The sequence below is a fragment of the Amblyraja radiata genome, chromosome 3 (genome assembly GCF_010909765.2).
Source record: "Amblyraja radiata isolate CabotCenter1 chromosome 3, sAmbRad1.1.pri, whole genome shotgun sequence".
Taxonomy (NCBI): Eukaryota; Metazoa; Chordata; class Chondrichthyes; order Rajiformes; family Rajidae; genus Amblyraja; species Amblyraja radiata.
Genome location: NC_045958.1, coordinates 95370096 through 95394808, shown reverse-complemented (window position 1 = coordinate 95394808; position 24713 = coordinate 95370096). Strand labels below are relative to the sequence as shown.

Below are 24713 nucleotides of genomic sequence, written 5' to 3'. Positions count from 1 at the left end.
GAATGGAGCAGCTGGGCTTGTACACTCTGGAGTTTAGAAGGATGAAAGGTAATCTCATTGAAACATATAAGATTGTTAAGGGCTTGGACACACTAGAGGCAGGAAACATGTTCCTGATGTTGGGGGAGTCCAGAACCGGGGGCCACAGTTTAAGAATGAGGAGTAAGCCATTTAGAACGGAGACGAGGAAGCACTTTTTCTCACAGAGAGTGGTGAGTCTGTGGAATTCTCTGCCTCGGCAGTGGAGGCAGGTTCTCTGGATGCTTTCAAGAGAGAGCTAGATAGTGCTCTTAAAAATAGCGGAGTCAAGTCAAGTCAGGTTTATTTGACATCACACAACAGTAAATTGGTACAGTAAAGTTAGTCCCTGGAGAGATAAGAGTTTACAGTCCTAATGGCCTCTGGGAAGAAACTCCTTCTCATCCTCTCCGTTTTCACAGCATGGCAACGGAGGCGTTTGCCTGAATGTAGCAGCTGGAACAGTCTGTTGCTTGGGTGGAAGGGATCTCCCATGATCTTTTTGGCTCTGGAGTTGCACCTTGTGATGTATAGTTCCTGCAGGGGGGCGAGTGTAGTTCCCATAGTGCGTTCGGCCAAATGCACTACTCTCTGCAGAGCATTCTTGTCCTGGGCAGAGCAATTCCCAAACCAAATTGTGATGTTTCCGGACAAGATGCTTTCCACAGCCACTGAGTAGAAGCACTGGAGGATCCTCAGAGACCCTCTGAATTTCCTCAACTGCCTGAGGTGGTAAAGGCGCTGCCTTGCCTTACTCATCAGTGCTACAGTGTGTGATGTCCATGTCAGATCCTCTGAGATGTGGACTCCCAGGTATTTAAAGCAGCTCACCCTATCCACAATATCCCCATTTATCTTCAATGGTGTGTACGTCCTCAGATGATGTGCCCTCCTAAAGTCCACGATCAGCTCCTTAGTTTTTTTGATATTCAAGAGGAGGCTGTTGTCCTGACACCAGAGTGCCAGATCAGCCATCTCCTCCCGGTAGGCCTTCTCATCATTATCGGAGATCAGGCCCACCACCACAGTCTCATCAGCAAACTTGATAATAGAGTTGGAGCTGAACCTAGCCACACAGTCATGTGTGTACAGGGAGTACAGTAGGAGGCTGAGGATGCAACCCTGGGGGGATCCTGTGCTCAGGGTGAGGGACTTCGATGTATTTCCTCCCATCTTGACTACCTGAGGCCTGGCGGTGAGAAAGTCCAGGACCCAGGCACACAGGGGGGGATTGAGCCCCCCTGTTGAGTCAGGGGCTATGGGGAGATGGCAGGAACGGGGTACTGATTGGGGATGATCAGCCATGATCACATTGAATGGCGGTGCTGGCTCGAAGGGTCAAATGGCTTACTCCTGCACCTATTGTCTATTGTCTATCGTCTAAATGACAAAGATCGCTTGCATTTATAAGACTCTACTAATGTGGCTGATTTAAAAGGCTCTACTAATGTTCACACGTCAGACATCAGAAGGACGCACTTTAGGAACCATTTGGTTAGATATGGGTGTTGGCTGAGAATACATAAGGTAATTATGCAAATGACACAAAAATAATTGGTATCGTAGACATTGAAGAATTCATGAAGAATTCTAGCAGGATCTTGATCAGCAGATAAGTGGGCCAAAAAATGGCAAATTGAGTTTGATTAAGATCATTGTGAGGTTTTGCAATTTGGGACTTGAGTTATCGGAAGAGGTTGGGCAGGTTGAGACTGAGGGATGATCTTATAGAAGTATACAAAATCAAGAACTTAGTGGGCATGGGTTTAACATGAGAGGGGAAAGATTTAATAGTAACCTGAAGGACAACGTTTTCACAAAGTGAGTGATGATTATATAGAACAACCTGCCAGAGGAAGTGGTTGAGGCAGGTGCAGTAACAACATTTGAAAGACACTTGGACGAGTACATGGAAAGGTTTAAAGGGATATAAGTTAAATGCAGGCAAATTGGAGGAGTGTATTTGGGAATCTTGGACAGCTTGGATGAGTTGGGCTGAAGTGTTTGTTTCTTTGCTGTATTCTATCTCAATGGAAGAGAGTGAGTGAACCAGGCAGGGAATTGAAGAATTAGGGCCCCAAGCAACTGAAGATAGGACTACCGCAGCTGGAATAAAGGTTATGAGGAAGCCAATTTCTGGAAGAACACAGTCATCTGACTGTTATAGGAGGATATTTCAAAGCACAGGTAGGGAATTTTAAAGAACGGACGCTGTTTAGCAAAGCCAAGGGTGAAGTGTGAACAGGAATTGATGTAAGTAGGAACAGGGCACTGCGAGTTCAATGAGGGAGGCTAGCCTAAAGTGTAGCGAAATAGGCAGTTCTGGAGGCATCAAAGCATTGCCGTACAATGCTAAGAACTATATTCTACTCCTTCTCTCAAGTACCTATTGTATTTGAGTTGGGCTTGAATGTATTTAGGTATAGTATATCTGATCTATTTGGAAAGGCTGCAAAACAAAACTTTTTGCTGTACCTCTGTAAACGTGACAATACCAAACCGAAACCTATACCATTGCAGGCAGCCAATCCATAGGTCAGATTTGGGCTTGCTACTCTCAACATTAGTGTGTCATTTGGTATTGGAGTTAGTTTTGGGGGTAAGTCAGCCCATGTTGCCACAGGAGCAAGTATCATTGGTCACCCTGGGACAATCATGTTTCCATGGAAACCTGCTTCCAGTAGATCTGTGTATTAGATCCAGGTTCTTGTCCAGTCCCCTCGTTATTTTATTTGCCATGGTTAAATTTCCCATCATCCTCCCAAAATAGAGATTACACGACCACCCTCCTATACTCCTGGTTAATATATGAACTAGTAGGAGTAAGCCCTTTGGCCTCTCAAACCCTGTTCTGTCATTTAATAAGATCATTGTTGATTTGATTGTAACCTCAACCCAATATTTCTGTCCACCCTGCTAACCTTTCACCCTCTTGTTTATCAAGCAGGTAACTCAAATGCACAGTGAGTAGAGCTGTTACCTCACAGCTACAGAGACCTGGATTCAATCCTGATCTTGCCTGATCTTGGATGCTGTCAGTATGGAGTTTGCACATTCTCCCTGTGACAATACAACTTTCCCCATAGCTTCCCCCTACATTCCAAAGCAGTGGTGTTAATTGGTTAATGCAAATGATACCCACTCTAGGTGGGTGATAGAAACTGGGAGAATTTGATGGGAATTTGGGGTGAATAAACCACAGGGAAGGGACGAGGTGACCAGGGAGTTACAGAGGGAACGGTCTCTGTGGAAAGCAGAAAGGGGTGGAGACTAGAAACAAATGATTTTTACAGACCTGAAACAGTTGATTTCTGTTGCACCACATGCATCCAAGAAGTCAATAAATGGAGACCAACTCGTTAAGAATTGGTCTGGTTTATATATTGGGAGGAATCGCATTTCTTCAAGATGTGCTGTGCCCAACATATTTATAATCCACATTTTAAGCGTTGGTATGGGTGCATGTTTCCAAAATTTGAGTATGTTTTTTGGTATTATTAACCCATAATTTAAAAATCAATTTTGAAATGTTTTTAATTTATTCCCGTCTCCCGTTAATCCAAGTATAATCATTTCAGTGTAGAATTTTGAATTGAATTAAGTTGTGTCTTACATTAATCGAACATTATGTACATCTGACAGCCTTACAGACGACCACATCTGCACCAGGTGCATCGAGTTGGGGCTCCTAAGGGACCATATTAGGAACCTGGAGCAGCAGCTCGATCACCTCTGTCTGGTCAAGGAGAGTGAGGAGGTCATAGAGAGGAGTTATAGGGAGGTGGTCACTCCAAAACCATGGGAGACAGACATGTGGGTCACGCTTAGGAAGGGCAAGGGGCAGAGGCAGGGACGAGTGAGTACCCCAGTGTCTGTACACCTTGAAAATAAGTACTCCTGTTTGAGTACGGTTGGGGGGGACAGCCTGCCCGGGGGTAGCGACAGCGGCCGGGCCTCCGGCACAGAGACCGGCCCTGTTGCTCAGAAAGGTAGGTAAAAAAGAGGAGGGAAATAGTGATTGGGGATCTATAGTTAGGGGGTCGGATAGGCGATTCTGTGGACGCAGTCGGGAGACCCGGATGGTAGTCTGCCTCCCTGGTGCCAGGGTCTCGGATGTGTCTCAACGCGTCCACGATATCCTGAAATCAGAGGGAGAGGAGCCTGAGGTAGTGGTACATATAGGTACCAATGACATAGGTAAAAAAAGAGAAGAGGTCCTGAAGGGAGAATTTAGGGAGTTGGGAGGAGAGTTAAGGAAAAGGACCAAAAAAGTAACAATCTCAGGATTACTGCCTGTTCCACGTGACAGTGAGAGTAGGAATGGAGCGAGGTGGAGGATAAATGCGTGGCTGAAGGACTGGTGCAGTGGGCAGGGATTCAAGTTTCTGGATCATTGGGACTTCTTTTGGGGAAGGTGTGACCTGTACAGAAAGGATGGGTTGCACTTGAACCCGAGGGGGACCAATATCCTGGCGGGGAGATTTGCAAACGCTACTGGGGAGACTTTAAACTAGAATGGTTGGGGGAGGGACTCAAATAGAGAAAGCTAGTAGACAGAGTGTGGGGCAGGAGGCAGAGAAGGGAAGCACTCAGACCCAAAATCTAGGGGAGAAAGAAGAAAAAGAAAATAAACAGAGAATAAGAGGCGGTGGGTTTCTTAAATGTGCATATTTTAATGCTAGGAGCATTGTAAGAAAGGTGGATGAGCTTAGAGCCTGGATTGATACCTGGAAGTATGATGTTGTGGCGATCAGTGAAACATGGTTGCAGAAGGGCTGTGATTGGAAACTAAATATTCCAGGATTTCGTTGCTTCAGGTGTGATAGGATTGGAGGGGCAAGAGGTGGAGGTGTTGCATTGCTTGTCAGGGAAGATATAACAGCAGTGCTTTGGCAGGATAGATTGGAGGGCTCATCTAGGGAGGCTATTTGGGTGGAACTGAGAAGTGGGAAAGGTGTAGCAACACTTATAGGGGTGTATTATAGACCGCGAAATGGGGAGCGAGAATTGGAAGAGCAAATATGTAAGGGGATAGCAGATATTAGTAGTAAGCACAAGGCAGTGATTGTGGGAGATTTCAATTTTCTACACATAGACTGGGAAACACATTCTGTAAATGGGCTGGATGGTTTGGAGTTTGTAAAATGTGTGTAGGATAGTTTTTTGCAGCAATACATAGAGGTACCTACTAGAGAAGGGGCAGTGCTGGACCTCCTGTTAGGAAATGAGACAGGTCAGGTGGCGGAGGTATGCGTTGGGGAGGACTTCGGGTCCAGTGAAGTTTCAATATAATTATGGAGAGGGTCAGAACTGGACCTACGGTTGAGATTTTTGATTGGAGAAAGGCTAACTTTGATGAGATGCGAAAGGATTTAAAAGGAGTGAATTGGGACATTTTGTTTTATGGGAAGGATGTAGAAGAGAAATGGAGGACATTTAAAGGGGAAATGTTAAGAGTACAGAATCTTTATGTCCCTGTTTGGTTGAAAGGAAATAGTAAAAATTGGAAAGAGCCATGGTTTTCAAGGGAAATTGGACAATTGGTTCGGAAAAAGAGAGAGATCTACAATAATTATAGGCAGCATGGAGTGAATGAGGTGCTTGAGGAGTATAAAGAATGTAAAAAGAATCTTAAGAAAGAAATTAGAAAAGCTAAAAGAAGATATGAGGTTGTTTTGGCCAGTAAGGTGAATGTAAATCCAAAGGGTTTCTACAGCTATATTAATAGCAAAAGGATAACGAGGGATAAAATTGGTCCATTAGAGAGACAGAGTGGACAGGTATCTGCAGAGCCAAAAGAGATGGGGGAGATATTGAACAATTTATTTTCTTCGGTATTCACCAAGAAAAAGAATATTGAATTATGTGAGGTAAGGGAAACGAGTAGAGTTGCTATGGATACTATGAGTTTCAAAGTAAAAGAAGTACTGACACTTTTGAAAAATATAAAAGTGGAAAAGTCTCCAGGTCCTGACAGGATATTCCCTAGGACATTGAGGAAAGTTAGTGTAGAAATAGCAGGGGCTATGACAGAAATATTTCAAATGTCATTAGAAACGGGAATAGTGCCCGAGGATTGGCGTACTGCGCATGTTGTTCCATTGTTTAAAAAGGGTTCTAAGAGTAAACCTAGCAATTATAGACCTGTTAGTTTGACTTCAGTGGTGGGCAAATTAATGGAAAAGATACTTAGAGATTATATATATAAGCATCTGGATAAACTGGGTCTGATTAGGAACAGTCAACATGGATTTGTGCCTGGAAGGTCATGTTTGACTAATCTTCTTGAATTTAGGGAAATTGATGATTGTAAAGCAGTGGATGGTGTCTATATGGAATTTAGTAAGGCCTTTGACAAGGTTCCTCATAGAAGGTTGGTTAAGAAGGTTCAATTGTTGGGTATAAATGCAGGAGTAGCAAGATGGATTCAACAGTGGCTGAATGGGAGATGCCAGAGAGTAATGGTGGATGGCTGTTTGTCAGGTTGGAGGCAGGTGACTAGTGGGGTGCCTCAGGAATCTGTGTTGGGTCCACTGTTGTTTGTCATGTACATCAATGATCTGGATGAAGGTGTGGTAAATTGAATTAGTAAGTATGCAGATGCTACTAAGATAGGTGGTGTTGTGGATAATGAAGTAGATTTCCAAAGTCTACAGAGAGATTTAGGCCATTTGGAAGAATGGGCTGAAAGATGGCAGATGGAGTTCAAAATAGGACGTACATGGTAAATGGTAGCGAATTGAGGAATGCAGCTGAACAAAGGGATCTAGGAATAACTGTGCATAGTTCCCTGAAGGTGGAATCTCATGTAGATAGGATGGTAAAGAAAGCTTTTGGTATGCTAGCCTTTATAAATCAGAGCATTGAGTATAGAAGTTGGGATGTAATGTTAAAATTGTACAAGGCATTGGTGAGACCAATTCTGGAGTATGGTGTACAATTTTGGTCGCCCAATTATAGGAAGGATGTCAACAAAATAGAGAGAGTACAGAGGAGATTTACTAGAATGATGCCTGTGTTTCAGCAACTAAGTTACAGAGAAAGGTTGAATGTTAGGTCTTTATTCTCTGGAGCTCAGAAGGTTAAGGGGGGACTTGATAGAGGTCTTTAAAATGATCAGAGGGATAGACAGAGTTGAAGTGGACAAGCTTTTCTCATTGAGAGTAGGGAAGTTTCAAACAAGAGGACATGACTTCAGAATTAAGGGACAGAAGTTTAGATGAGGGGGAACTTCTTTACTCAGAGAGTGGTAGCTGTGTGGAATGAGCTTCCAGTGGAAGTGGTGGAGGCAGGTTCGATTTTATCATTTAAAAATAAATTGGATAGGTATATGGATGGGAAAGGAATGGAGGGTTATGGTCTGAGTGCAGGTAGATGGGACTAGGGGAAAATAATTGTTCGGCACGGACTTGTAGGGCCGAGATGGCCTGATTCCTTGCTGTAATTGTTATATGGTTATATGGTTTATATGGTATATATATCAAATATTTTCCCATGTTTCTTTCGTGATTTTTATCATTAGTTCTCGTTCCCAATCTTCTCTAAGTGCCTCTGTTGATGGTAGTTCTCTATTTAAGATACTATTATATAGATATGATATTAACTTCCGTGAGTCAGCCTTAATATTCATTGCTTCTTCCAGTGGGTCTAAAATTATAGTTTGATGTCTTTGTATATATTTCTTCATAAAATCACAGATCTGGAGATATTTAAAGTATTGGTTGTCATTCAGCTTAAATTTTAATTTTAATTGTTGGAATGATAACAGGTTTCCCATTTCATACATGTCACCTATCATTTTAATTCCCATTCTTTCCCATTGGTTTTATGTTTTATCAATAAGAGATGGTTTAAATGAAGGATTATTCATTATTGGCATTAACACTGATAGGTTTCTTAATTTTAAAGTTAATTTTATTTGTTTCCAAATTCTTATTGTATTATGGATAATTGGGTTATTCTTGTATATTGTGTTATTCAATTTTATCGGGGAGAAGAGGACCGCGCCTATATCACAGGGAGAACAATCCTCTTTCTCCATTCTTATCCATTCTGTCTGTTGGGAAAGGCTATCCAGACAATAAATTATATTCTTAATATGCACTGCCCAATAATAATACAAAAAGTTAGAAAGTGAAAGTCCCCCAGCTTTGGGTTTACACAGGTGTTTTCTTTGAATTCTATGTGATCTATAGTCCCAAATAAAGTTGGTAATATTAGAATCTAGTTATTTTAAAAAGTATTTTGGTATATATATTGGTATAGATTGAAATAGGTATAATATTTGTGGTGAAAAAAATCATTTTTATAGCGTTTATTCTGCCTATTAATGACAATGGGAGCGTTTTCCAGAATTTAATCAACGCGTTCAATTTATTTAATAACGGCATAAAATTAACGTTAAATAATGATTTGTATCTTCTAGTAATTTGAATACCAAATACTTAAAATTTTCTGTTGCTATTTTAAAGGGAATTTTAATAAGTGAGTCGCTTCTTGAGGCTTTAATGACATAATTTCACTATTATTCCAATTTATTCTGTATCCTGAAAAATACCCAAATTCCTCTATTAAATTTAATAAGGTTGGAACTTTGAAGTTTGAAGTTTGATCTGTATTTTATGAGGAGTTACGATGAGGGATTACGTGAAGAAGCCCGCCAGGCGCATGCGTGTCATTCTTCAAAGCAGCGGTGTGGAATCACAGATAACTGTAATGACTAAACTTAGTAAGATTAGAGAAGAGGTACCAGATAAGTATATGGTCTGGGTGGGAGCGGAGGGCACGTAATCCCTCATCGTAACTCCTCATAAAATACAGATCAAACTTCAAACTGGTAAGTTCTCGTTTAATCTTACTATTTTACTTCGGAGTCACGTGAGTGACTACGTGAAGATTTTAAAGCTCTGTGATTTTATGCCGTGGAACGAGTCCATGCATCACGTCTGCCTTGACTGTTGGGAGGATTGTGTTAACATAATTTGGACATGAATTCGACATTGAAATCATAAAATATTTAACACAAGTTTATAACCCCTTTATATGGGTTTAAATTAATATACAGAACTTAAATTGTTTCTGCAAATGTTCCAGGTTTCATTACTGGTTTATTACAAATAATTGGAATGTTTTTCCCCTCCAGACCATCCTGCTGCCTTGAGGATTTGGTCCATTGGTACATCCAACTGTATTGCTGCCGATGTAGCTGCAGCCCTGGTGGAAAGAGATTTTTAAATTTTAGTATCCACCCCAGCCTGTGTTTAGTAACTGTTTCAGCCATCTTGAGATGGTCTGGACCGTCACTCTTGGTGTGGTTGCTAGTGGCTGATAAAAAATGTGCCTTTTCATTGCCTCTTAGGATATTCGTTTTCTCCATGTGTAACGACAGATGTTTTATTATATACAGACGGTCACCTGTTGGGTATGACCTAATTGTATATAGAGGCCTGCTGATCCCTTTTTCTGTTCTGCTTACTATCTCATAAATATGAAACGTAATATTTTCCGTTGAGAAAGTCATGTTGTCCAGTCTTGTTTTGCAGTGACTGTATCCTTTGTGCCGTGACCAATACCATTAGCATGACCGTTTTAATGTCAGTCTGTGTAAGGACAGAACTGTTGCTGGAGACCAATTCCTGAGCATCTTCAGGATTATACTCACATCCCATATATGGGAGTATCTGGTACTCCTCATAGGCTTTGTACCAGTGGGTCAGTCCCAACAGTGTAATGGTCTGTCCCCTGCCATAGGTAAGTCGATAGGGCACTTCTGGCACAGTTGATGGCACTGTAACTGAGCCCCTCGTCGTAGTGGAGGCCTGCCAGATATTCCAGAACAGATGGGATGTTCATGTCTCTGATTCCATGTTTGATACCACTGGGAACCATGGTTGTGTAGGCCAATCGGGTACTACCAATTCCAGATGCAGAGTCTGTTGTATTTCCTTAATACCCGACTGATGAGGCAGGAAAGGAGGGAATACGTAAATAAACAATTTCCCCTCCCCTCCAATGCAGCGAAAAATGCATCTGTCGCCGCTGCCCCAGGGTCTGGTTCCTGTGTAACATAACTTGATAACTGGGACCTGGTGTCTGCCACTGAATTTAGTCTTCCTGGTAGATAAGTGGTTGATATCCAAATATCTTTCTGGAGACACAATTGCCAATTTGTATGGCCAGATTGTCACATGATGTCGATTTGTTTCCACCCTGTGGTTAATGTATGCTACCACGGTGGTATTGGTATTGGTGGCTCCGCACCAATTGTACTGGCATCAGTTTGTAGTACCATGGAAAAGGTTACTGACAATGCTTGGATAGGAACAAGGCTAGAATTATCTATCCACCATTTTAGTTCCATTTTAGCCTGATAGGTAGTTTCACAGATCTGTCAAAGTGACCTGCATAATTTAGAGTGCTTGTTTTTTGCTCTCTGTATGTTTTGGTAATGTAGAGGTCCAAATTGTGTGGCTGGAAAGGCAGCCATCATTATGCCAATTACTTTGGCTACCAATCTGATGGATGGTTTGCTGATGTCAGTGAGGTTTTTATAAGCCTCTATTAAATCTGTAGCCTTTCCCTTAGGCAGAGTCACCGACATGTGAACTGAGTCAATGGTGAAACCCCAGGTAGTCCATAATAGTGGGAGACATTAGTTTAGATTTAACTGGATGAAATGAATCCCACTTCCCCAAATAACTTTTTTTGTGGTTGTTACAGTTTGTTTTGCCAATTCCAAAGTTTTTGCACATAATGAGTATGTCATCTAAATATGCCATGACCATGTGTATACGTTTCCATAGAAACGCTTGGGCTGGTTTCAAATTTTTGTGTGAACAGCCTGGGCTGATGATAACCCATTGGCAGTGCTTTATACTGCTAGAGTTGTCCCATCCAGTTGAATTTAAGTAACATCTGTGGTCACCTCGTATAGGCACTGAATAGTAAGCATCTTTTAAAATGATGCTGGCCATTGAAGTAACCTTTGGGAATTAATTGTTAAGCAGTAACAAAGGTATCTATTTTGTTAGATCTATGATGATGCGATGACCATCATCTTTTTGTTTATATATTGGACACGAATTTTAATGGTTCGTGTTGAGTTTTCTCAATTACACCTTTTATGTAAAGCCGCTTCAGTTCAGCTTGCGCTTTTGATTTCCTTTATCAGAAAGCACGAACATTCGGTTCAGTATATGTTGAACTGGAGGGCTGTACTTGTGTATAAACTCTGTTGTATATCCGTGGATACTGCTTAAGATGTAGATATCGGTTGTTATCATGCTCCATGCATTCAGAAGAGAGTGTTAGCTCCACCCAATCTCCGTGCCCACTGTTTGTAGGGAACCAGACTCACCTACTTCCATAGTTACCAGTGGCAGGTTTACCTTTTTGTAGGTTCTTCGCTGTTGTGGCGCTGGGGTCTGGATTTATGGTTTGGTTGGCGTTGGAGGTCCCGCATCTTCCGAGAAGGCCGGTCTGGGCCATGGCCTGAAAGACTCATGTTTTAGAGTACTGGTCCTTCGAGCTTTCACCAGTTTTGCTGGTGGGTGCGTGGGGGTGCAAGGTTCAAGTAGGTTCTCTTGTTCCTGCACCCCTTGCACACTTTCTTCTGCGGACCCCTCTTCCAGGTCAGCCCAGATCTGACCCGCAGTGTTTCCCTCTGATGAGGTAGAAGCACTGTGCAGCCCTCAAAGGTACTGCTATGGGTTATCATAGGGCCCACAGTGACCCGACTCCATGTCCCGGAGTCTGTCACATTGGAGCAAAGCTCCATACACCGCTTCTTCCCGCTCCAGCGCTCTCGGGCGCTGGCCGCCGGCGGTGATTCAAAGTCGGACTCCTCTGAGTCCACGACCTTGTTTGTTTTGTGTCTAGCCTTTCCGCCCGGCCGCGTGGATCTGGCCGGTGCGGAGGTGACATCGGGCACAGCTGATCCCACTACGGGTGATCCAAGTGCCGCTGGCTGCTGCTGGCTGCCCGCTGCTCCACGGTCCTCCTTCTCCAGCTTTGTCCTTACTGTCCTTCCGTGGAGTGGATATGGCCGGTGTGGAGGACATCTGTGCACAGCTGATTCCATCTAGCCACCAGCTTTGTCGCAGCCCGTTTTTTCTGCACCTGCAATCAGCATAGAAATGCAAAAAAAAAACACAAAAAAACGCAGCTCTTACCTGCAGGTCCATTGCAACGGGTGAGCGTCATTCTACCCCGTCTGCTGCCGTTAATGACTGTCAAAGTCAACGGCCCTATTTGAATGGTCTCCCACCCGGCCGTGGTGTTCTGGCCCGAGCGGGACCAAAAGTCGGCACTGCTCTCCTTATAACGGGAGATAAACGTGCCTTTGGCTGCTGCTGCCGGCTGCCTGTGACTCTGCTGTCTTCCCCAGCCAGCTTCACTCCGAAGTAAAACTGCACATAAAACTGAATGCAATAATCCCAGTGTCGTAACTAAAGTTGTATAGAGCTACAACATGACTTCCTGACTCTTGTATTCAGTAGATAGGCACTAAAAGCTGGAGTAACTCACCGGGACAGGTAGCATCTCTGGGGAGAAGGAATGGATGACGTTTCGGGTCAAGTATCTTCTTCTTGACCTGAAACGTGACCCATCCTTTCTCTGCAGAGATGCTGCCTGTCCCGCTGAGTTACTCCAGCTTTTTGTTTCCATCTTCGGTTTTAACCAGCATCTGCAGTTCCTTCCTACACATCTTGTATTCAGTACCTTGACAAATGAAAGCAAGAATACTGTACACGTTTTTAACGTGTTGCCATTTTCAGGGAGTTATGGAATTGGATCTCAATATTTTTCTATACATCAGTGGTATTAAGGATCTTGCCCTTGTATATTTTCCACTTGTATTCCACATCCCAAAGTCAACACTTCACACATGTTCGGATCAAATTCCATCTGCCATTTCTCTGCCTATATCTGTATTAAATAAAAATTTGTACAATCATTCTACAGTTCTACGTTCATCTGCCTTCCTCATTATGCTCTTGCATTTTCAATAAGCACACTACAGCCCATGTGTGGGTTTGATATTTGAGCTGCCACTTATGTGGACTGCACTCTTGTGATTGGCTTCACTTTCTCATGTTTGAACAGAGGTGAACATCACTGTCTCATCTCCAATGTTGGTGTTGACGGGAGTCTTGTGGCAAGCTATGTCAAGTTACGGCCCTAAGACCCCCACCCCACCTAATTCAGTTAACCGCGCCTTTAGTCACCCTCCATCCTCCTCTCCGGTTCCCGGTCTTCAAGGTCAACGCTCCATCTTGTCCAGACTGAAGCTGAGATGTCTTTAGTTCAGATTGGCCCTTAATAAAATAGTACAGGAGGTCAGGAACAGGTGGATCAGAGTGGAATGGGATGGAGAATCCAAGTCACAAGTATGGATGAACTATTGATAAAGACTGTGTGGTTATTGTATTCAATTACTAAATCATATTCACACTTTAAAACTCTTCTCTCTGCAAGTTGATAATGACAGAGCATCCATGGTGATTGGGATGAAGGGTGCGACTGCCACACTGCCCTGCTCCTTCAGTCCCTCAAACAGGAATCCCAGCTCCATCACCATCAACTGGTTGATGGGGAATCCGCCAAAATGGTCTGTTGTCTTTCGTGACACTTCTCCCCGCCCAGCAGCAAATCACATTCCTGAAAATGTAAATAGAGGAAATCGATATGAGCTGGTGGGAAATCTTACACAGGGAGACGCCTCCATCAGAGTGAATGGACTCAAACTGAATGACACCAGTGATTACTCCTGTCACGTTTATGTCAGGAATTCAACGTTGACGACTGTGACTCAGGATGAGATGAAACTGCAGGTTGTGGGTAAGGAAATGTATGTTATGCTGTAAACGATAATATCATATTGAACAACCTTAAGAGGAATGAGCTCCCAGTGACAGTGTAGACCAGCACAGGAACAGGCCCTTTGGCCCGCAATGTCTGTACCGAACATGATGCTACGTTAATCTCGTCTACCTGCAGGTGATACATTTCTTCCATTACCTGCATTTCAAAAAGTCTCTAAAACTCCACTATCGTAGCTGCCTCCACCTCCACCCCTAGCAGTATTTTCCTGGCACCCACCACCCTCTGTGTAAACAATAACTTTCCCCACATATCTCCTTTCATCTTTTCCCCTCTGTCCTTATCACAATGCCGTCTATTCGTTGACATTTCCGCCATAGGCAAAAGGTTCTGACTCTCTCTCCTATCCATGTCTTTCATATTTTTTATAAACTTTCAACAGTCCAGAGAAACAGTTCAAGTATGTCCGACCTTTTCTTATAACTAATGCCGTCTAATCCAGGCAGCATTCTGGTAAACCTCTTCTGAACCCTTTCCAAAGTTTCCACCCTTCCTGTAATGGGTGAGAACTGCACATAAACCTGAATGCAATAATCCCAGTGTCGTAACTAAAGTTGTATAGAGCTACAACGTGACTTCCTGACTCTTGTATTCAGTAGATAGACACTAAAAGCTGGAGTAACTCACCGGGACAGGCTGCATCTCTGGAGAGATAGAATGGATGATGTTTCGGGTCGATTATCATCTTCTCGACCTGAAACGTGACCCATCCTTTCTCTCCAGAGATGCTGCCTGTCCCGCTGAGTTACTCCAGCTTTTTGTGTCCATCTTCGGTTTTAACCAGCATCTGCAGTTCCTTCCTACACATCTTGTATTCAGTACCTTGACCAATGAAAGCAAGAATACTGTACACGTTTTTAACGTGTTGCCATTTTCAGGGAGTTATGGAATTGGATCCCAATATTTTTCTGTACATCAGTGGTATTAAGGGTCTTGCCCTTGTATATTTTCCACTTGCATTCAACATCCCAAAGTCAACACTTCACACATGTTCGGATCAAATTCCATCTGCCATTTCTCTGCCTATATCTTTATTAGATAAAAATGTGTACAATCTTTCTACAGTTCTACGTTCATCTGCCTTCCTCATTATGCTCTTGCATTTTCAATAAGCACACTACAGCCCATGTGTGGGTTTGATATTTGAGGTGCCATTTATTTGGACTGCACTCTTGTGATTAGCTTCACTTTCTCATGTTTGAACAGAGGTGAACGTCACTGACTCATCTCCAATGTTAGTGTTGACGGGAGTCTTGTGGCAAGCTACGTCAAGTTACGACCCTAAGACCCCCACCCCACCTAATTCAGTTAACCGCGCTTTTAGTCACCCTCCATCCTCCTCTCCGGTTCCCAGTCTTCAAGGTCAAGGCTCCATCTTGTCCAGACTGAAGCTGAGATGTCTTTAGTTCAGATTGGCCCTTAATAAAATAGTGCAGGAGGTCAGGAACAGGTGGATCAGAGTGGGAATGGGATGGAGAATCCAAGTCACAAGTATGGATGAACTATTGATAAAGACCGTGTGGTTATTGTATTCAATTACTAAATCATATTCACACTTTGAAACTCTTCTCTCTGCAAGGTGATAATGACAGAGCATCCATGGTGATTGGGAGGAAGGGTGCGACTGCCACACTGCCCTGCTCCTTCAGTCCCTCGAACAGGAATCCCAGCTCCATCACCATCAGCTGGATAAAGGGGAATCCGCCAAAATGGTCTGTTGTCTTTCGTGACACTTCTCCCCGCCCAGCAGCAAATCACATTCCTGAAAATGTAAATAAAGGAAATCGATATGAGCTGGTGGGAAATCTTACACAGGGAGACGCCTCCATCAGAGTGAAGGGACTCAAACTGGATGACGCCAGTGATTACTCCTGTCACGTTTATGTCAGGAATTCAATGTTGACTGTGACTCAGGATGAGATGAAACTGCAGGTTGTGGGTAAGGAAATGTATGTTATGCTGTAAACGATAATATCATATTGAACAACCTTAAGAGGAATGAGCTCCCAGTGACAGTGTAGACCAGCACAGGAACAGCCCCTTTGGCCCGCAATGTCTGTACCGAACATGATGCTACGTTAATCTCGTCTACCTGCAGGTGATACATTTCTTCCATTACCTGCATTTCAAAAAGTCTCTAAAACTCCACTATCATAGCTGCCTCCACCTCCACCCTTAACAGTATTTTCCTGGCACCCAACACCCTCTGTGTAAACAATAACTTTCCCCACATATCTCCTTTCATCTTTTCCCATCTGTCCTTATCACAATGCCGTCTATTCGTTGACATTTCTGCCATAGGCAAAAGGTTCTGACTCCTATCCATGTCTTTCATAATTTTATAAACTTTCAACAGTCCAGAGAAACAGTTCAAGTATGTCCGACCTTTTCTTATAACTAATGCCCTCTAATCCAGGCAGCATTCTGGTAAACCTCTTCTGAACCCTTTCCAAAGTCTCCACATCCTTCCTGTAATGGGTGAGAATAGTAAGATTAAACGAGAACTTACCAGTTTGAAGTTTGATCTTTATTTTATGAGGAGTTACGATGAGGGATTACGTGAAGAGCCCACCAGCCCGCATGCGCGTCAATCTTCAAAGCAGCGGTGTGAAATCACAGATAACAGTTGATGAACTGAATATAGTAAGAGTTGAGAAACTAGAACTACCAGCTGACTTTTATGAGGAGAGGTTGGGAGCGGAGGGCACGTAATCCCTCATCGTAACTCCACATAAAATAAAGATCAAACTGGTAAGTTATGGTTTAATATCACTATTTTACTTCGGAGTCACGTGAGTGACTACGTGATGATTTCAAAGCTCTGTGACTTCATGCCGTGGAACGAGTCCATGCATCACACACTACATCAATTGACCAAGGATGAGTGAACATAATCCTGCATTCAGACATGACATAGATATAGACATGCTGATGCTATTTTATGAACAAGTAATAACAATAGTAACCCCTGTCATCTGGGAGGAAACTATAGACAGAACTTAAAATAGAGTTGGCAAATACCCCCGGTCTGGCAATGGGTTTGTTATAAAATGTATGGAAAGATCGTTCGTTTGACCATCCTGCAGATGCTAGGATGTGGTACAGCGGAACGTCCATAACCCTGCCGCTGAACTGTTACAGCCCTGTTGGAGTGAGATTTAAAATGTCAGAGTCACTCCTGCACAAGCCAGAACTCATTTAACCACCTGGAGATGGTCTGTACTGATACCTTCTTATGAGGTTTATGTAACTAACAAACACTGCATAAACACGTGGTACTCCAACTGCAACTGCTCAGACAGGAAGGCTCTGCAGAGGGTAGTGAGGGGAGCAGAGAGGATCATTGGCGTCTCCCTACCCTTGGTACAAGAACTGTTCCAGCGCCGCTGTCTGAAAAAAGCTCTGAGAACCTGGATCCCCTGCCATCAGGCAAGAGACACCGTAGCTTCAAAGCCCGGACTACAAGACTGCTAAACAGGTTCCAGCCACAGGCTGTGAGGCTGCTAAACAGTCACTCTGTACTCACAGTCACCTGATTCTGCGGCTTTGCAATGACATTTTAATACCTCTATCACTGGTCACTCAAATCAGTTGCCCTGGACATTTTAATTATTGTTTTTACTGTATTTTAATGTTGCTGTTTTACCTGCTTTTAACTATTTATACTGTTTCATCAGGGACTGGATGGTTATTATTGGTATTATGTGTGAAATGTTTTAAGTTTCATGTGCGATGCTCCGGTATTCGTCTTCTGGCAAACCTCTTCTCATTTTGCACTGTACAACTGTTGCTTTGCAAGATGACAATCAAGGTTGATTGATTGATTGATTGATTGATTGCTAGATCAGTGCCCCTGAGGCTCTAAGTGACCTTAACGTATAGTAGTAGACCACACACAACCGAAGGTCCATGGGGTTAGCCCAAATTCAGTTAGACCTGATGCCCCTGGTCTGCTCTGCTTGACTAAGCCATGAACATAAATTGTTATTGCCTGCAGATGTAACTATGCTATCTAGTTGCACTATGCAATGACTGGACCCATTGCACTGACCCAGTGCCATGAGCATAACCACTTGTAAGTGAGTTTGACCAAGGACAGGGATGTAGCCTGAGCCCACATGCGAAGCGGCATCAGCACAATGTTAACATCCCATATCTCTGCATACCTGGGCCTGGGAGGTTTGAGTTGAAGATACCCTTCATGAATCTGGATATCAGAGGGTGAGACCCAACAGAGTGGGTCCCGCTCCTAGCAGAATATGATGAGAAGGCAAGTATGGCCCAGTTAATGGTACTATAACTTATTTTTTGTCAAAGACCCATTCGAGTTTGAAATCCCAGTCGTCAGTATCCGTGCCACATATATGTCAACGAATTGATTATTTCATGCATTGGATGGTTGCCCGAGTCACGGGCTGAACCAGCAATTCTATGTTAGAATTAACCATATAAAGTTCTATATCATTCCCAACGTCAGCGGAAACCATGGCTGCATAGGTCACTACAAAAGCCTGAAGCGGGATTTACTGAATATTTGCAAGACGCGACTGATGAGGCAAAATGGAGGAAGACAAACCTCCCCAGTGTAGCGAGAGTGCATCTATCGCCACTGCCATGCCACATATATATATATATTTCTACTGATGATTGAGCCTGAATGCAACATCTCGATCTTTAGTGTACCATGAGTCACCAAGTTATTAAATACTTAGTGATCCAACATCCAATCTGTTTTGACATTGATTTTACGTGATGATACACCAGTGCCAAATGAGGTTAGGTAAACCATCCCCGGATACTTTGACTTGATTGCACCCATGTGATTGACATATGACATCACCAAAGTGTATCAACTTGGACTTGAGCATGCTGATTATGCATATTCGCACGACCCTAACCCATAGAATGCACCCAGTGTCTAAAGGTAGTTGATACCATAGAACTGAGAATAGGTAACTCATGCAAATCCCATCACCTCCGTAACTAGAGATGGTATTAGTAATTTCACATCTTTAAGCACTCACATCAGTTTGTAATATAACTGAAGATTTACTGACGAAAAGTTAGTGGAGCAATGCTGAATACTGTTCATCCACCATAGTGACTTTCATGTAGGTAAATAACGAGACCTACTTACCAGCGTCTCTAACTTCAGGTCCCTTACCTTTGCTGGAGTTCCAGCGAAATTTAATTCGCAGACTCTGTCCATGTTGTCGTTCCCATTAGTTTGCTGATGCTGCTGGCCAACTTCTCTTGTAGTGGCTAGTCCGTCCCCAACGGAGCAGCAATTTTAGAGGCAAAGCACCGATTTCCCTCATGCTACCTTCGTGCATTATGCATTAAGCATGGGACCCCGGCACAGTCACATTCAGGTTCCTGTTTGGAGTTAATCCATACTAACCTTAGACACTCTTTTTAGAGTGGGAGTAATTGCACCTGAACCAGGTGTCACCAAGCGTCTCCTCAACTTGTCTGTGCATGCCTGTGTACCAAGCATGTTTTGCGACTCTATCTCCCATAGTCTTATAATATATATGGCTCCATCGTCATCCTTTATACATCCGAATGGGAGGACTTTTTTTTTCTTTTTTTATTAGTAAGTACAATACAGTGGTACCTTTTTTCAGGTGCCAAATATATGTTGGCATGTTACATTCTATGTACAACTTCATTTTTTATTTATTTTTTTAAAAATGAGAAAGAGAAAAAGTGACTAGATAATAGAGAGTAGAAAAACATGTAGTGTGTGTAAAGAAAGACAAAGAAAACGAAGAGAAAGAGAGAGTGAGGGAGAAAAGTAAAAAAGAGGAAAGAGAGAGAGAGAAAGAGTAGAAAATAGGAGATGAGTATTTGTATTCTTGACCATCTTTCACCCAGACCTGAAACAGTTGATTTTTACGATTCTGTTGCACCACATGCATCCAAGAAGTCAATAAATGGAGACCAACTCGTTAAGAATTGGTCTGGTTTATCTATTAGGAGGAATCTCATTTCTTCAAGATGTGCTGTGTCCAACATATTTATAATCCACATTTTAAGCGTTGGTATGGGTGTATTTTTCCAAAATTTGAGTATGTTTTTTTGCTATTATTAACCCATAATTAAAAAATTATTTTTGAAATGTGTTTAATTTATTCCCGTCTCCCGTTACTCCAAGTATAATCATTTCAGTGTTAGACTCCATTTTTATCTTGAATAATTTTGTAAATATATCAAAAATATCGCACAAAAATTTATGAAGTTTTATGCAGGAAACAAAAGAATGTGTTATATTGGCATTTTGAGAGACATTTATCGCAAATGGGAGAAATATTTGGATAACATTTATTCAGTCTATTATTTGAATAATATAATCTATGTAGAATTTTGAATTGAATTAAGTTGTGTCTTACATTAATCGAACATTATTTACATCTGACAGCCTTACAGACGACCACATCTGCGCCAGGTGCATCGAGTTGGGGCTCCTAAGGGACCATATTAGGAACCTGGAGCCGCAGCTCGATGACATCTGTCTGGTCAAGGAGAGTGAGGAGGTCATAGAGAGGAGTTATTGGGAGGTGGTCACTCCAAAACCATGGGAGACAGACATGTGGGTCACGCTTAGGAAGGGCAAGGGGCAGAGGCAGGGACGAGTGAGTACCCCAGTGTCTGTACACCTTGAAAATAAGTACTCCTGTTTGAGTACGGTTGGGGGGGACAGCCTGCCCGGGGGTAGCGACAGCGGCCGGGCCTCCAGCACAGAGACCGGCCCTGTTGCTCAGAAAGGTAGGGGAAAAAAGAGGAGGGCAATAGTGATTGGGGATCTATAGTTAGGGGGTCGGATAGGCGATTCTGTGGACGCAGTCGGGAGACCTGGATGGTAGTCTGCCTCCCTGGTGCCAGGGTCTCGGATGTGTCTCAACGCGTCCAAGATATCCTGAAATCAGAGGGAGAGGAGCCTGAGGTAGTGGTACATATAGGTACCAATGACATAGGTAAAAAAAGGAAGAGGTCCTGAAGGGAGAATTTAGGGAGTTGGGAGGCGAGTTAAGGAAAAGGACCAAAAAAGTAACAATCTCAGGATTACTGCCTGTGCCACGCGACAGTCAGAGTAGGAATGGAGCGAGGTGGAGGATAAATGCGTGGCTGAAAGACTGGTGCAGTGGGCAGGGATTCAAGTTTCTGGATCATTAGGACTTCTTTTGGGGAAGATGTGACCTGTACAGAAAGGACGGGTTGCACTTGAACCCGAGGGGGACCAATATCCTGGCGGGGAGATTTGCAAAGGCTACTGGGGAGACTTTAAACTAGAATGGTTGGGGGGAGGAACTCAAATAGAGAAAGCTAGTAGACAGATTGTGGGGCAGGAGGCAGAGAAGGGAAGCACTCGGACCCAAAATCTAGGGGAGAAAGAAGAAAAAGAAAATAAATAGAGAATAAGAGGCGGTGGGTTTCTTAAATGTGCATATTTTAATGCTAGGAGCATTGTAGGAAAGGTGGATGAGCTTAGAGCCTGGATTGATACCTGGAAGTATGATGTTGTGGCGATCAGTGAAACATGGTTGCAGGAGGGCTGTGATTGGAAACTAAATATTCCAGGATTTCGTTGCTTCAGGTGTGATAGAATTGGAGGGGCAAGAGGTGGAGGTGTTGCATTGCTTGTCAGGGAAGATATAACAGCAGTGCTTTGGCAGGATAGATTGGAGGGCTCGTCTAGGGAGGCTATTTGGGAGGAACTGAGAAGTGGGAAAGGTGTAGGAACACTTATAGGGGTGTATTATAGACTGCCAAATGGGGAGTGAGAATTGGAAGAGCAAATATGTAAGGAGATAGCAGATATTAGTAGTAAGCACAAGGTAGTGATTGTGGTAGATTTCAATTTTCCACACATAGACTGGGAAACACATTCTGTAAATGGGCTGGATGGTTTGGAGTTTGTAAAATGTGTGCAGGATAGTTTTTTGCAGCAATACATAGAGGTACCTACTAGAGAAGGGGCAGTGCTGGACCTCCTGTTAGGAAATGAGACAGGTCAGGTGGCGGAGGTATGCGTTGGGGAGGACTTCGGGTCCAGTGAAGTTTCTATATAATTATGGAGAGGGTCAGAACTGGACCTAGGGTTGAGATTTTTGATTGGAGAAAGGCTAACTTTGATGAGATGCGAAAGGATTTAAAAGGAGTGAATTGGGACATTTTGTTTTATGGGAAGGATGTAGAAGAGAAATGGAGGACATTTAAAGGGGAAATTTTAAGAGTACAGAATCTTTATGTCCCTGTTTGGTTGAAAGGAAATAGTAAAAATTGGAAAGAGCCCTGGTTTTCAAGGGAAATTGGACAATTGGTTCGGAAAAAGAGAGAGATCTACAATAATTATAGGCAGCATGGAGTGAATGAGGTGTTTGAGGAGTATAAAGAATGTAAAAAGAATCTTAAGAAATAAATTAGAAAAGCTAAAAGAAGATATGAGGTTGCTTTGGCAAGTAAGGTGAATGTAAATCCAAAGGGTTTCCTCCCCCCCCCCCCTCACCCCCCCCCCCCCTCTCCCCCCCCCCCCCCCTCTCCCCCCCCCCCTCTCCCCCCCCCTCTCCCCCCCCCCCTCTCTCACCCCCTCTCTCCCCCCTCTCTCCCCCCTCTCCCCCCTCTCTCCCCCCCTCTCTCTCCCCCCCTCTCTCACCCCCCTCTCTCTCTCCCCCCTCCCTCCCCCCCCCTCCCCCCCCCCCCCCCCCCCCCCCTCTCCCCTCCCCCCCCCTCTCCCCCCCCTCTCCCCCCCCCCCCTCCCCTCTCTCTCTCCCCCCTCTCTCTCCCCCCTCCCTCTCTCCTCTCTCCCCCCCTCTCTCTCTCCCCCCTCTCTCTCTCCCCCCTCTCTCTCTCCCCCCTCTCTCTCTCTCCCCCCTCTATCCACCCTCTCTCTCTCTCTCCCACCCACTCTCTCTCCCCCCGTCTCTCTCTCCCCCTCTCTTTCTCCCCCCCCTCTCTCTCTCCCCACTGTCACTCTCTCCCCCCCTCTCTCTCTCCCCCCCCCCTCTCCCCCCCCCTCTCCCCCCCTCTCTCCCCCAACCCCCCCCCTCTAGTTATTATTAAAAGCTGGAGTAACTCACCGGGACAGGTAGCATCTCTGGAGAGAAGGAATGGATGATGTTTCGGGTCGATTATCATCTTCTCGACCTGAAACGTGACCCATCCTTTCTCTGCAGAGATGCTGCCTGTCCCGCTGAGTTACTCCAGCTTTTTGTGTCCATCTTCGGTTTTAACCAGCATCTGCAGTTCATTCCTACACATCTTGTATTCAGTACCTTGTCGAATGAAAGCAAGAATACTGTACACGTTTTTAACGTGTTGCCATTTTCAGGGAGTTATGGAATTGGATCCCAATATTTTTCTCTACATCAGTGGTATTAAGGGTCTTGCCCTTGTATATTTTCCACTTGCATTCAACCTCCCAAAGTCAACACTTCACACATGTTTGGATCAAACTCCATCTGCCATTTCTCTGCCTATATCTGTATTAGATAAACATTTGTAGTATCTTTCTACAGTTGTACGTTCATCTGCCTTCCTCATTATGCTCTTGCATTTTCAATAAGCACACTACAGCCCATGTGTGGGTTTGATATTTGAGCTGCCACTTATGTGGACTGCACTCTTACGATTGGCTTCACTTTCTCATGTTTGAACAGAGGTGAACGCCACTGTCTCATCTCCAATGTTGGTGTTGACGGGAGTCTTGTGGCATCTCCAGTGATATTGTCATCAGCCTATAGCTATGGTGGTATGGGTCAGGTAATATTGACTTTTGAGGCAGTTCTGGACAGTTCTTATACTTAACAATAAAGGGCCTGTCCCACTTAGGTGATTTTTTAGGCAACTGCCGGTGACTGTCATGGTCGTAGCAGGTTGCCGAAAAACCGGCGACTGGACCCCCCCTACGACAATGTCTATGACAACCTACCACCTAGTCGACGTTAAGCCATGACAACCGGCGACTCAATCGTCACGACTTAGGATGTCCACCTACGACCACACCTAGACAACCTACGACCACACAGGTGACAACCTACGATAACTCAAGTCAACCGACCTCCCACCGCGACAAGCTACGACAAACTACGACCCTGTCGGTGACAATTGAAGACTTCTCTTGACGCCGGTAGCTGACGCAGGTTGACGTAGGTCGTCCCCAAATGAATTCATCGAAGTCAGCACCAGCGACAACATACATCATCCTGGCAACAACCTATGTTATCCTGGCGACAACTTACGACAGCACCTACGTCAGGAGAAGACAAGCTACGACAAGCCCAAGATCGCTGAGTTTCGTGGAAAAGATTTGAACATTTCAAAATCCTGCGGCGACCAGAAAAACGCTACGGATCTTTGGGCGACTTGAGGAGACGACTCACGACCATACATGTGACACCCGGCAACCGTGCGGCGACCGCCTAGTCGCCCGTTGTCGCCTAATAATCACGTAAGTTGGACAGGCCCTTAAGCAAGTTATTGAAATTGTTGTATTAAATGTTAACACAAAAGCTTCATGCTGCCCAGACAGAAGATGAGGTGCTGTTGCTTGAGATTGGGCCTCGTTAGAACAGTGCAGGAGGTCTGAGACAGACAGATCAGAGCGGGAGTGGGATGGAGAATCAATGTCACAGGCATGGATGATGTATTTTTATAAACCATGTTGACTAGATTGTTAAATACAACTTTTCTCTATACAAGATGGAAAGAGGAACACATCCATGGTGATTGGGAAGAGAAGAGATTCAGCCACACTGCCCTGCTCCTTCAGCCCCTTGAACAAGAATCCCAGCCCCATCACTGTCCGCTGGATG

The 24713-nt window shown here is 43.9% G+C and overlaps 1 protein-coding gene across 1 annotated transcript in view; it reads left to right on the top strand.

Moving 5' to 3' along the window:
• Positions 1–13514: 13514 nt before the first annotated feature.
• LOC116971575 overlaps positions 13515–24713 on the top strand; it is a 33684-nt gene continuing 22485 nt past the window's right edge. Inside the window, exons 1-2 of the mRNA XM_033018809.1 lie at positions 13515–13857; positions 15479–15838. Coding sequence (XP_032874700.1) covers positions 13515–13857; positions 15479–15838 — 703 coding nt within the window. The remainder of the gene's footprint in view (positions 13858–15478; positions 15839–24713) is intronic.